We start from the raw sequence: 14,341 nt of genomic DNA, 5'->3' as shown, positions 1-14,341 counted from the left end.
GAAGACCTGACTGAGATTGGGGATGATGACATAAGATACCATAAAAACATTTATCAGGGAGAGTCAGAGTTGTTTGGGTTGGAAGGGACCCCTGGAGGCCATCTAGTCCAACCCCCTATTGAAGCAGGGTCAGTTAGTGCAGATTGTCCATGACCATGTCCAGTTGGGTTTTGAGTATCTCCACAGAGAGCGGCTCCACTATCTCTCTGGGCAATCTCTGTCAGCGTTTGGCCACCCTGCCAGTAATAAGAAGTCTTTTCTTACATTCAGATCGAATTTACTGGGTTTTATCTTGCCTCTATTGCCTTGTCCCCTCAGTGGGCACCACTGAGAAGAACCTGGCTTCATCTTTATAATTCCTTCCTACCGGGCACTTGCACTGATAGATCCCTCCAAGACCTCTGTTCCTGGAGCCAAACAGCCCGAGTCACTGCCTCCCAAATATGTACCATCTAAGGAAACTAGGCTGACAAGGGAGGGAGTGATGTGCCTCCAGTCACACAACATGTGACAGCACAGGATCCTCGCACAGGATCCTCACACAGGCCATGCGAGTGAGGCCACTTCTGCTGGCCCCTAACTCCTTTCCTAGGCATCTGACGAGGCTGCTTGATGTCCAGGCTGTCTTCTGAATTCAGTAGCTTTTTGCTGTTTTGGAGCACAGTATAAAGAATTATAACCTCTGCAAGGGACATTGTCTTACCAGGGGTTCCCTTTGCTGCATCGAGTCCTAAAGAGGAAAGGCAGCCTCGAGCTTTTAGTATTAAAGGGAACAACTCTGTCTTAATTTCCTGTGGGTTTTCATGAGATCTGTCCGCAAGGGAACCAGACTGTCACAAGCTCCATCTACTTGATTTTCTTAACTTTTTTTTTATCTTGAACAGTATTGCAGTACTAGTGTATGACTCTGTCTCTCCACACCCCTCTCAAAAGACCTGCTCATTTCTTCAATAGATCTGTAGCTTGAGCAGGATTTTTTTGGGTCTTTGAGGTGGGATGCATTTTTCATCACGCATAGCCTTTCTTTGTTGAATGCTGGTGTCTGGGAGCAGCCTGGAATAAGGAACAAAATATCCGTTATTCACACCATTTCAGCTAACCTGGATTTGTAACAAACCCAAAGCTCTTTCAGGAGCAGGAAGGCTTCTGAAGGGGGCATTTTACATGCTGAGGGCCCTTTCTCCAGATGTTTCCAAGTTGGAGCTGCTGAAACATGTCCAGAGGAGGGCAATGAAACTGGTGAAAGGTCTGGAGCACAAGTCTTGTGAGGAGTGTCTGAGAGAGCTGGGATTGTTTAGCCTGGAGAAGAGAAGGCAGAGGGGAGACCTTATTGCTCTCTAAAACGTTGTGATAAGATGGTTGGTCTCCCAAGCAACAAGTAATTAGGATGAGAGGAAATGGCCTCAAGTTGCACATAAGGGAGGTTTGGATTGGGTATTAGGAAACACTTCTTCACTAAAAGGGTGGTGAAGCTGCCCAGGGAAGTGGTGGAGGATCCTTCCTTGGAGGTGTTTGAGAACTGTATAGACGTGGCTCTTCATGGGTTAGTCGGTTGGATTGGATAAGCTTAGAGGTCTTTTCCAACCTTAATGATTCTATGATCATTTCCACCACCTACCTTACAGGAGCTTTATCATTAATAAAACTACACATTTTGTCAGGAAAAAAAAAAACCAAAACAATTTCAAACTCTAAAAAACTAATGTAAAAAATGAAATATACACAGAAATGCTGTGCGGGCTCAGACCAGAGGATCTGGGATTCAAAAGAATAAAAAACCAAAAACAACCAACCCAAAAATAAAATAAAAATTTCCTTTTTTTTCTTTTCCTTTTTGGAAGCCAGCCAGGAGCCCGCACGCTAGGAACGGGCTCGTAGGAGAGCTCCAAATGCCTCGAGGAAGCTGCAGCCACCCCTGGAAAAAGGGCGACTCCCCCGGTCTTGCTCCGGGAGGAGAGGGGGACTGCAACTGCGGCTGAGCGGAGGGCGGGACCAAGCGCGAAGTGGGCGTGGCTAACCGCTACGGGGCGTGGCCAAACGTGGGGGGCGGGGCTATGGGACGGCGAAGCTATGGGGCTGCGGAGACAGACCAGGCGCGGAGGGGCGGGGCCAAGGGCGGCGGAGTGGGGCTATGGGGCGGCGGGGCTGCGGGCCTGCAGGACTCCGGGACCGGGCTATAGGGCGGCGGAGCCAGTTGCGGAGGGTCCTGGCCGAGCGCTGAGGGGCGTGGCCAGGCGCGCGGAAGGGGCGTGCCCAAGTGTGACGGGGCGGGGCTATGGGACGGAGGGGCTATGGAGTTGCGGAGAGGTACCAGGCGCGGAGAGGCGCGGCCAAGACGGAGGGGCGGGGCTGTGGGACGGGGGTGCTACGGAGCTGCGGAGAGGGTCCAGTTGCGTAGGGCCGCGGCCACGCGTAGGGGCGTGGCTAAAAGCGGGAGGCGTGGTCAAGCGTGGAGGGGCGTGGCTATGGGACGGGGCCGCAAGGCTGCAGGGCGGGTCTTTGGGACTGCGGGGCGGGGCTTCGTTGCTTCTGGGCGGAGCTTCGCGGCGCGGCCAGGCTGCCCCCGCCCCGCTCCTCATGGCCGCCTACAACCCCCATAGTGCCGCGCGGGCTGCCGGCGCGTGACGCGACGGGAATGTTGCAGAGGGCGGGGGGCGGTGGGAGGAGGAGGAGTGCGGGGGGTCCGTCTCTCCCCTGCCGTGCCCCCTTCCTCGGCGCGGCGGTCGCCATGTTGGTTTGAGCCGGGGATGCGCGGGGGCGGCTGCGCGTGGCGCTGAGGAGCGGCCGCACCTCGGGGGCGGCGCGTGCGGAGCGCGGCGGCGGCGGCTGCGGAGGCGGCTCGAGGCCCCCCCGGCCCCCGCCGAGCGCCGCGGGGCAGGGCTGTCCCCGCCGGGCCCGTCCAGCAGCGGGGGGGCCGCGGCCCGGCTCCCGGGAGGTGGCTCGGGCGCACCATTATCCCGTGAATCACCCCGCCGTCATTCGCCGAGGCCGAGAGAGGAGGAAGAGGGAGAGCAGGGGGTGGGAGAAGCTCATGCGGCGGGGCTGTCCTGACGGGGATCCGCTGCCCGCTCCGCTCCTCCTGCCCCGGGATATTCCCGGCCTTCCCCGGGCGCGTCTGCCTTGCAGGGGACGTGGAAGTTGCTGCCTCCTCCGCTGACACCGGTTTTTGTTTTTTAAACATCTCCGGCCGGCTGCGCTTGGTGCTCTTTTGGGTATTTTTTTTTTTTATTATTTATTTTTTAAGCCACTTAGGGTCACATCAAGATGTCCAGCAGCGTTCCAGCTGATATGGTAAGTGTTATCCTACTCATTTAACAGCAGCGTTGTGGAATAGCGTTTACTTCGGCCTGTTTTGGCGGAGGAGATGAAAAGAAAGAGGGGCGTGGGAAGCAAAAAAAAAAAAAAAAAAGATAAATCCTCGGTTACATATTTAAGGAACAAAAAGTTCTAATTGAATCCCCTCCGCCTCAGAGGCTGGTTCTGCTTTGCTTTTTGGTGGCCGAGTAGGGAATCTGCGGCGTCGCCAGGCGGGGGATCCGCTCGCCCCTTCCGAGGGCACTTTCCAGCCCGCTGCTCCGTGTAGCAGCGCCTTGGGGAGGAAGGGAAATATGAAATAGAACGTTCAGAATGATTTAAACGAGCCGTTTCTCTCTCTCTCTTTCTTTTTTTTGACTCCCCTTTCTCGCTGAAATTTAGTCCCAGCCGCCTTTTTTTTTTTTTCTTCCCTGAAACTTCGCTTGTTCCTTACTGACGCTTTGTTTTTATGGGAAGTTAGTGTCTTCGCTTGCTTGAGGGTCAGGAGAAATTCTCCGACGTTTATTTCTGTAGCGAGGTGCTTTGTGCACCAGCTGCAATCTGGACATTTTTCAAGGGCACTCCTGGTACTCCCTATGGCGGACTCCGTTTCAGCCTGCGTTGGATACTCGGCTCCCTACATGTAAAATAGGAAAGGATAGCGAGTGAGGGTGAATAAGGTCTGCTAGGTAATCTTTCTCTTCAGCACGACTTTCTCCATTTCTCTGTATTTCCATAAATCACTCATATTGGAAAAGTTGTGCTGCGGTTTGACACGGTTCTTTATTATAAGAATAATTCTTTATTCTTATAGCACAATATTTTCACGTCTCACCCCACAGTTGTTCACATTTAAAGGTACATCTTTTCTAAAAGCAGCAGACTTGTCCAGGCTTTTTCTTTTTTTTTGTTTAGGACAAAGTTCAATTTTGCAAGTAAAACCTGCCCGAGTGGTGATAACCATAAAACCGAGCAGCCCTTGTTTCAGCCATCGATATACAGCTAATGGTGCATGTGGATGACAAATAGGCTATTGAAATAATGGTATCCTTTAGTTGCCTGCTTTCAGTGTTTCCTTCATAGCTTTTCTGCTGCAGTCAAAAAGAGTGAATTCTACCAAAAGAAACCCAGAAGCAGTAAGATACAGAGGATGATCCAACATGGTTTTAAGTTCACCCTTTTTTTTTTATTCTCTCCTCCTGCTTTTCTCAAATACTATAAATAAATTTTGCCCCCGGGAAGGAAGGGATGATGAAGAGACTATTGCCTTTAAATCCTTACAATTTCCATATATTTCCTTTTAGTGTCTCTCTGTCTGTTAGAGTACTCTGAGCCCCTTTCTTGTTTGCATGTGTCCATCTTGCGTTATGTCGCTGAAATCCTCTCCTTAGCAATGGAGGGTTCGATGCAAATCTCTTAGTGCTGCTTTTTCAATTGCCTGGAGGAGTCCCTTGGTTGTGACAGGAAGCACTCCTCTTCCCTCTCACCTGGGCTGAGCACTCTGCCACCTCCTCACTGCTTCTAGGTCTTCCCTGTCTGGGAATTGTGGTGCAGCCCATGGGTTTGTAATGCTTGACATTATATACAAAATATACAAGTTTTAAGATGGGTAAAGTACTACTTCATTTCTATGTATTTCCTTCCGTTGTTATGATGTGATGAGAATGCCACTGACAGGGTTAGCTAGGCCTAGCGATGCTGTTTCTTCAAATAAGAAAGAAGCTTGTTGTACATAGTTATCTTTAAATACTGAATCATTACAAAAGCATTTGAATGAAGCTACCAATGGCATTAGAATTTAACATAATGGATAGACATATTCTGGTCTGTCTTGGATTTTGAGTTTCTGCATTATTAGCTACAGCTTCTCTCTGAAATTTTGGAGTGTGTTGTAGAAATTCAACTTATTAAATACAGTTAATAAATATGACTTTGTAAAAAGAGCTCTTGAAAACTCATTTTGGGTCTCCTGCTGTTACCGTCCTCCTTATTTCAAAGGACCTAGTTCAGGAAAGAAAACAGGATTGTTATTTGATTACTTCTTAAAGAGGAGCACTTGTCAGGCTTTTGCCTTGTTTATATATGCTTTTATTTAGCGTAGGATTTTGCAGTTTGCATTTCTCTTATCCACCTACTGTGTAATTTGCATTTACAAAAAAATGATTTCCCATTTCTGTAGGAGCTGGCATCAGTGTGATGGAGTGTCATGTTACGAAGGCTCTCATCACACGTAGTAAATTTGTTATGAATTACTAAAGTATTATAATAATTATGTTTCAAATTGTCAGATTCACGAACTAGCCCTCTCATCGTCATAATCATAAAGCTATTATAATTGCTGCTTCTTAAAAATGTGTTAATTTGTCTTCCTGTCCCACCTTTGAGAAGGATCTGCTATACATAGATTGATAGTAAATTATTAAATCTTTAGTAAGCTTTGTTCTTGTATGTAGGTGTGATTTGATCTAGCCTCCTTTTCTCTGACATTTAGTTGACTTCTTGCAGAACTATAGCAGATTTAACCAGCTGACCAGTTCAACATTACTTCTTAAATAATTAGCACAGTACTTTATCATTTGCATTCCATAAAAGAATTGGATAGTGACACACGACATTCTGGGTATTTTAAGTTTGTGGTGCATTATTCCTTAGCAAGGTGTGCTACTTACAGGTTAAAATTACAGTTTTGGAATGAAACATGTTAATATCAGCCTCTACTTGAGTAGTTTCATTAACTTAATTAGGACTAGACACGTATGGGGCAGTTCTTGAAGACTGTGCTGCATATTTAAAGCCTGATTTGTTTAATTTTTCACATAAGTACTGGCGATTGTACTTGTGTTCAATAATTTCATCAGGCAGTTTATCAATTTTGCCATTTGGTAGCAGCTAGAGTTTGCAAGTAATATTTCTTTTGTAATAATAGACATAAGGTGGTTTGTAGACTTGTGAAGTTAATCACACTGCGTTTTTGAGTGGACCAAGTGAAAAGGGTTTGCTCTTTGTTTAAAATAATGTAGCTAGCTATTTTAAAACAAGCTAGGAAAATCCTATGCTCAGTCCAGTAATTATTAGTCATTTGAATAATCCCCTTTATTTCTATATACTGTGTGCTGTGTACTTCTCCTTACAGATATAATTCTTCAGTGATCTTAGAAGTTTACAGTAAGGGACCCGTATGACTGAAAAGTAGTATGGTGTCTGCTGTTCCCTATATTCGATGTGTTTTATGTAGGTACTGCTACATAAAAAAGCTCTGCTAGCACTTTCTTCCTGGGCACTTCTTTGCATGCCTTCTATGATATCAAATTCTTTTCCTGTCTGAGTAGTAATTGAGAGTGATGCTTTTGGCCCACAATGGATTTTTTTTGTTTGGTTTGGTTTTGGCTTTTGATAAACAGCAGAACACTGAAATCTATTGAACAGTTAAAGGTTTTCAGTTTGTTTTATGTAAAGCTATTGAATCCATATGCTGTATTTCAGAGATGTGGGCAGGATGGGAGGGATTATTTTTAATAAAACTGAATGTTTTGGGCGAGGCATTTGTAGACTTGCAAATGGATGGAGTATGTGGTCCAAAACACTTCTCTACATGGGCAATGTTTGAAGTGGGCAGTAAGTGGGAGAAGAATAACAAATAGAAACTCTGCTCTGTTCGTGTCTTGTCAGTGTCAGCATCTTTAGTGGAAATGTGTATGTGTGTGTTCTTTTTAGGAAATTTAGTATAGAACAGTGATGAATAGCTCAACATATATAAGGACTTCCTTTTTAATACAAATTAAGCGTGGCTGTTGGGGGAAAAGGATGAATGTGTAACTGATGCTTCACCAGCAGGGGAATCTTGACATCCAGGAATAAAGTTTGGACAGGAGGTATTCAAAAGTGTAGCTGGTTGTATGGTAGTTGAGTTTTCTTGTCCATCATTCAGTCTAAAGAGTACTTTAATTGAAGAATAAGCTCAGTATCATTGTAATACACTTGGAACACAGAAAGAGAATACTTTGTTCCCTTGTAGCATTTTAATGCATCAGAACAAAATGTAAGAAGCTGTGCATCTCTGTTCTGTTTTACCTGCTTTTCCTTTTGCCTTCAGTAGATCCTTTTATCTGGTTTTGAAAATTATTGTATTCCTCGTGGCCTTTGTGCATACAGTCATAAGTTAGTCTGTTAAGGTTTTTTATAATAAAAGTCAGATTATTTCTCTGTATGTACCCCTCCCTGTTAGAAGTTGTAATTCATTACATTCTAGGATAAAAATAGCTTATCAATTTTTTTTTCTGTACAGATATTTTGTCTTCCTCTTTTTTTTTTTTTATTTTTTCACTGTTGTTTGCGTATTGTAACAGATATTATCCTACCCTTTGTCGTTCTCAGTGTTTTGGTTTGGATTTTTTGCTTCCTTTTAGAGAAGGAATCAGTTAGATCATGTCAGATTGAAGCGCTCCAAGAAACTCTTTCCTGACTCCTAATGTATTGGCCAGCCTTTGTAGCATATTGCAGTGTTTCTCGTAAGGAGGAGGAGAACCTCCTCCTCTGTTACCTGCAGCAGTGGCTATGGAAAAACTTGTCAAAGCTGATCTTGAATGCTCATATTTGGATGTACTTAGAAGCTACTTGTATTTATCATTTCTTCCACCCACTTGCCATTTTTTCTTCCACAGATTAAATGAAGCCTTACCTATTTACCTAGCAACCGAAAAGAAATATTTCTTAGTAATGACTGGCACTTTTAATGTATGACATTGCAGTGGAAATTCCACAGCATCCTAACACATTAAACATACTCTAAAACAATGTTTGCATGTTCCTCATCTCATTTTCTTCATGAATGATCAGCTGTAACCTGTGAATGAGATAATGATTGATATTTATGCTGGGCCTTGGCGCAGCACTGTATTTCAGATGGAAGTGTAGGCTTGCAGTGTAAATTGTTCCTTCCTTCCTTCTTGCCACCCACCCTTGTTTTTGTCGTTACCTGAATTGGTTTCTTTCTACTTTCATTGTCTAACTCCATGAAATACTGAAGGAGATGTGCACTGGAGGACATTTAACTCCTCCCTTGTCAGGAATGCTGGGAAGCCAGCAGTAGCTGCCGGCAGGTTCCAGCAGGGCTGAGACACAAAAAACAAATGCTGAGCATTTGAGTGTAGCAAAATGATCACCTCTACAGCAGGAACATTGAATTCTACATGTTAAAAAATTGCCGGATGTCATCTGTGGGAACTGGACAGATCAGTCAGGATCTGAATGGGGACAAGCTGCGTCTCTCGGTTGTGGAATTAAGAACAACTTCGGTTACCAGTGGTATGTATTTCACCTTGGAACTTGTGACTGCTGTTCTTGCGTACCTAAACTTAAATTTTAGGTCATAACTCTCTTCCTTGGCTTGCCTTAAGGCTGTAGTAGGAAATTAGCCCATCTGAATGCGATCCTTGCAGCAGATTTGGTAAGCAATCCTTTATGATACTGTAAACAAAATGACTAAGGGCACGCTCTTCTGTCTTTTAACTGAGAGTGCTTTCTAAGTACAACTTTTGTGAACAATGAAAGCCATAGTTAGGGCATATGCAGCAGGTGAGATTTACTTGTTTTACATTTCTGGTTGGTCAGCTTTGTTTCTCAGTAGAAGTCAGAATGCAAACTTTTGTTGATGTCTCTATGTTTATGCAATACTGAGCAGAATGGAGAGATCAGTTCTGACTCAGACTGTGAGTGCTACTCTGGCTTGCAGGAATCCAGAAATATCTGGAATGTGACTAATCATTTTGGCTTTATGTAAAAGAGATAATACAGATTATTTTTGGTCTTTTCTTTTTACATTATTGGTTGCACTAACTTGGTTATTTCTCATTCGAACTATGGTGAAAGGCAGAGCTGCTGATCAATACTCTTTTCCATGCTAAGTCTGTTTTTGCAGCAATTAATTTAGCCTACTGAAGTAGCAAGCCTTCCCTTCCACAATTTTGCATGCATAAACTTTAGCTCACCATGATTATTAAGGGGATATGACTGAGTGCAGTGCTTTCATTCTGGAAGCTATTGAAAATGAGCAGAATATCAATGAGAAGTGTCATTGTTTTCCCACAAAATCTAAACTCCAAGACGCCAGCTCTTCATCACTTTCAACATAATTTAGAGGTCTGTCTTCTGAAATTCAGCTGTTATGAAAAAATACCCTGTAAATTCTTGTAGAAGAATAGCCTTTAATTTTTGACAGGTTCTGTTGTATATATGTTGTGGAACATTTTAAAGCAATGAATGGAACATTTTTCACTTGGTATACCTGCAGACCAATTTAAATTCACAAATGTACCACTAAGTGTTGCAAGGAATGATAGAGAGGAAATACTGAGGGCAGAAAAGAATAAAGAATCAATACCCTGCAAGAATTGTATTTTTTTTTTTTTAAAAAAAGAAGGTTGCTGCAAATACACCATGCACTTCAATACTATGTTTTTCTGGTATGTGAAAAGAAAATATAGGGAGAAGAAAAGTTTGCTACCAGGCTTTCTAAGAATGTAGATAAAATTATTTAGGTCTGCATATTTTTGAGCATGACACTTAAAGAAAAAGTTCAGTCCTTCTTGTAGATCTGCTTGGCCTCAGAAGTATAGTTCTGTAGAAGTACTTCAGTGTTGTTGCAGCTGAATACTCTTCAGTGTTTGTAGAAATTTGATATATTTTGGGAGGCTAACAGGAATTGATTGTATTTAGCTCCTTCAGAGAGGGTAAATTTGTTGCAGCTTGTAAACCATCCACAGTGTAGACAGTGCCTCAATTTGTATTAAGACTCTGCAAGCATGTTGAAATCTGAAATGTTTAAAATGTATTGTATATTTTGCACAAATAGAAACTTTAAGATTTGGGCCGGTTACACTATTGTGACACCCTCAGCTGCATCCTGGGTTTTTTTCTACTTCCGGTAAAGAAATTTGAAAATAGCTTGCCAGAGACAAGAGTGCATCTGTGGGTTTGTTTTGATTTGGCTTTTTACTTCAAATGATTTGGGGGCTTCATGTTAGAGTTGAATAGAAAGTTTGTGGCAGGGTTTAGCTGAGACTTTATTCCATGATACTGTTGTTATGGAGACAGAAACAAGCAAGAAGAAACTCTTTGAGGTTTATGTATCCTGTATAAATTAACCAAGTAAAACCAGAGATTCTGCCTAGGAGGTTGGCAGGTTCTACCGAAAAAATGAAGCTTCACCTAAGTGAGATGTAGCTACCAAAATGGTACTTCGTGTTCAACAGCACGAGGATGCAATCTGGAAGTGTTTGTTAGTATCTACATAGTATGATGGTTTCAGTTTCTCTTGAGAGCTGACACAGATCACTGTTCAGGCTAATCTAATTTATGTCTATGGCTTGGCTCACCGCTGAGGAGCAGGGGTGATTTTATCCTGGAGTGCTCTTTAGCTGCACCTGAGGATCTGGATTTTAATCTGTGAATCTCTTGGCAGTTTAGTTGGGAATGAAAGCTTAGCTCCTTTTTTTGAAAGAAACTTTTTTTTGAAATGGTGGTCCTTAGCTCTTTTGGATGCTTTTTTTGTGATCTGCATTATGCAGTGTTCACTGTTTCATGTTGCATAAGAAATTCTCTCAAGCACTTGGTAAAAGTGTATTGCCAGTTTCAAAATAAACACAAAGAAACTAAATGTGATTTTCTTTCAGAGGTTGAAAAGAACAATGTGTTTCATCTAAAAAGAGCAGCACTTCAAAGTGGTATACATAGAACTGGTTAGTATCTCCTCAGTCGAGCTATGATATGGTAAAACTTTGTGGTCTGGCAAATATATACATCCCTGTAATCTGTTTCTGATGCTTGACATACATTCTAGATGGTGCTACTTAATCTGTCTCTGGAATCTGACATACGTTTTTAATATAGAGGAATAACGGAATAGTGATAATACAGTGAAGTGCAGTGTTACTTAAAAGTCTTTTGTAGCCAGGGGTGTAAATTTAGGATTCTCTTCTTAAAAACAGAGTAGCGTCAATCTGCATGTGAAATATGTGGTATATGCTAGTAAGCCTCAGGAAAGTTATTATAAATGCTACTACTATAAAGCAAGTTTCTAAAATGCTAGTATAGTAGTCCTTTTCAATATTTCTATTACGATTAAATACTGTCTAACATTTTTCAGACATGCTTATCTTTTATAGGCTGTAAGGGACTGACTAGAAGCCTTTGTATGCTTTAAGAGCTTGAAATACCAAGTTGGAGTATTTTGATTTTTTTTTTTTTTTTTGTTATAGAATTTGTATTTGTATGGGCAGTATCATGAATACCAAAATAACCATAACTCTTGGAATAGTCTTCAGTAGTTGTATTTGAAGCCCAACACGTTACTTGGGGCACAGTGAAACTGAATATTTATGTCATTGTGCCAGTGCATTAAGATACTTTTAATTTGTGCTGACGAGTTACACATTGTAGCAGCTGTGGGTTATGACAGTGGAAGCTTAGCTCTTACTTCCAAAGCTAGGTTATTGATCTGTGATGAAACAAACTTTATCAGACTTGCATGTTTTAGCAATTTATACTTTGTATGCTTATATAGCTATGGCAGTCAATCCCAAGCTTTCAGAAAGTTTTATTAAAAGATTTCAAGTGAGGGGAATAAATCCACATTCACTAACTCCAGGTGATTCTGAAATAATGAAATTAACATGAAATCACCCACATTAATGACTTCTAAAATCCATATTGCAGCATGTAAGTGGTGATGAAGCTGTATCACGGTACGTTCATAAGAATAATTAAAAAGTTGCTCTCTCAGAGTTGTGTGCTTACTCTTATGAGGACTGCCTTAGTTTTCACGCACATTAATTTTCTGGATTTTAACTGTTAGACTGCAATGTCCTATATAAGCCAGCTGTATCCTGGCCTGCGTCAGAAGTGTAACCACCAGGTCAAGGGAAGTAATTCTACTCTTCTTCTTTGCTCTCATGAGACCCCAACTGGGGTACTGAATCCAGCTCTGGAGTCCTCAGCACAGGAAGGACATAGATCTGTTGGAGCGACTCCAAAGGAGGGCCATGAAGATGATCAGAGGGCTGGAGCACCTCCCATATGAGGACAAGCTAAGAGAGTTGAGGTTCTTCAGCCCAGAGAAGAAAAGGCTCTGGGGAGACCTTGTAGCAGCCTTCCTTGTTGAAACATAAATTTTTACAATGAACTATCGTTGCTCACCTCAGCCAGCATCATGGGATTTTTTTCAACTTTCTCCTTCATGCCACTTTTTGTGGGAATGAAAATAGGTCCTGTGAGTTAATTTCTTCCACTTTGGGGATAGCCGGGGAAACCCCTATGGAGGGCTACTGTACAAGTGCAGAATACTTACTGTTCCAGCACGCTGATGCTGGCACTTAATGATGCTAGTGTATGTGCTCCTTGCACATACTGCAGGAGGCAAGGAGGACTCTGAAAGATTTTAATGGGAAGTCTCTAAAGTTTTGGTGGGGATGGATTCCAGAACTGCGCTTATGTTTTTCCTTGAATTGATTATGAAGAGTGTAAAGTCTGTGTAAAGACCTTGGCACTTTAAAGCAGAGGTTGCCTTTTCTGTAGGGATTTGTGGCTTTTGAGGAAATACAGTTTATAATGTATTTTTTGCCACTGTGAGTGTGGCGAGTAGCATTGACTCTTTATGTCATACGTGGAAAACTCATATTAAGAGAGAACTCCTCCACTTGTAAAATCACATACAAAACCAGTCATAAATGCCTGACTGTTCAACAATATTTATCCATCCATCCATCCTGTGGTATAAATGCATAATTGTCTTTTTTCTGGCACAATGTGATTTTCCCCCTCTCCTTACTCAGCACCTCCTCTTTGTTCAAAGGCTGGATTGGTGCCTTACATTCCCATACTGCTCAAACTTTTCTTGAAGAAGGTCTTAATTAATCTCGAGCCTTCCTGTGATAGTGATGTCATTAGCAAATGGATATTTCTTAAGTACTTATTTCTGGAAGATCTGTGAGAGTAGAGGTTATTATTTATCAAAAATTGTGGATATTGTGGCATGTAATTTTGCTTAAATATACTTTTGTACTGAATAACTTTGAGCAGAGTTTCAGGGAATGAAATCCTATCATTTCTTTCATTCTTATTGCAGTTCAAAATTAAAACAAGGTCAAGATTTTTTGCTCTTTTTTTTTTTTTAATAATATTATATACTTTAATCAAATTTGGTTGAAATTTTTCTGGCCAGCTCTGCTCTAATACATCTTCAGCGCCTGGCAATCTTGGTTGTTCAGAGTAGTCATATCGCAGGACTGTACCAATGCTTCAGTTAAGCTGGTGTGCTGTTTGCTAATTGAAGGTTTTATTCCAGAAGTGGTGGTGTGGACAATGAGATAATTAAAATGATGCAAAAAATCAATAAAATATTTATACATTGATAGATATTCCCAAGAATATTTAGAGAAAGGCTGTAACCATATTTGTTAACGAGCTGTAAAAAGCAAGTTTTGAAGCTAATGCTTTAACAGAAGCTGGTTTTTTTACCAGCTTTGTTGTAGGACTACGTTAGTATTTCTTTCAACTGTTATTACTGAATGAGAATCATGTGATTTTGCTGAAGTGTTTTTATTTATCTTTGAAAGAAACTGAAATTCTGAGCACTTTATTATCAAATAGTACCTTGATATAGCTGTCAGTTTTCATGTTCCTACTTTTCAAATAGCACTCTTATCAGTTTTAATCTGAAACAACCTCAGGAGAAGAAAATACTTTCCAATGTTCAAGGACGTGAGGATTTATATTATTCTTAAATTATCTCCCTCAATTTCTGTATGTATTTTTTTAGGACATGAAATGTAGGAAAGACAGCTTGCCTTTTCCATAAAGCACCGAATGTTTATCATTTAGTGCCTTTATCTGCAAATGTGCTGCTTGGTAAATTTCAAACTTGGCTTTAAAAATAAATAAATAAATAGAAAGCAAGCACCAAAGTGAATAATTCGGAGTGCTGACTAGTGCCAGATAAGGCAGAGTAAAGGTAAATAGTTTCCTGCCTTTTATGTTTGATTCTGCTGCTGCA

At 41.8% G+C, this 14,341-nt stretch overlaps 1 protein-coding gene across 1 annotated transcript in view; it reads left to right on the top strand.

The window, feature by feature from the left end:
- Positions 1-2,997: 2,997 nt before the first annotated feature.
- UBL3 (ubiquitin like 3) overlaps positions 2,998-14,341 on the top strand; it is a 55,591-nt gene continuing 44,247 nt past the window's right edge. Inside the window, exon 1 of the mRNA XM_054088020.1 lies at positions 2,998-3,291. Within this exon, the coding sequence (XP_053943995.1) occupies positions 3,265-3,291 (27 nt within the window). The 5' untranslated portion in view covers positions 2,998-3,264. The remainder of the gene's footprint in view (positions 3,292-14,341) is intronic.

This window comes from Cuculus canorus, chromosome 1 (assembly GCF_017976375.1).
Source record: "Cuculus canorus isolate bCucCan1 chromosome 1, bCucCan1.pri, whole genome shotgun sequence".
Lineage (NCBI taxonomy): Eukaryota > Metazoa > Chordata > Aves > Cuculiformes > Cuculidae > Cuculus > Cuculus canorus.
The sequence above is the reverse complement of the archived record's forward strand: the minus strand, read 5'-3'. Positions and strand labels throughout refer to the sequence as shown.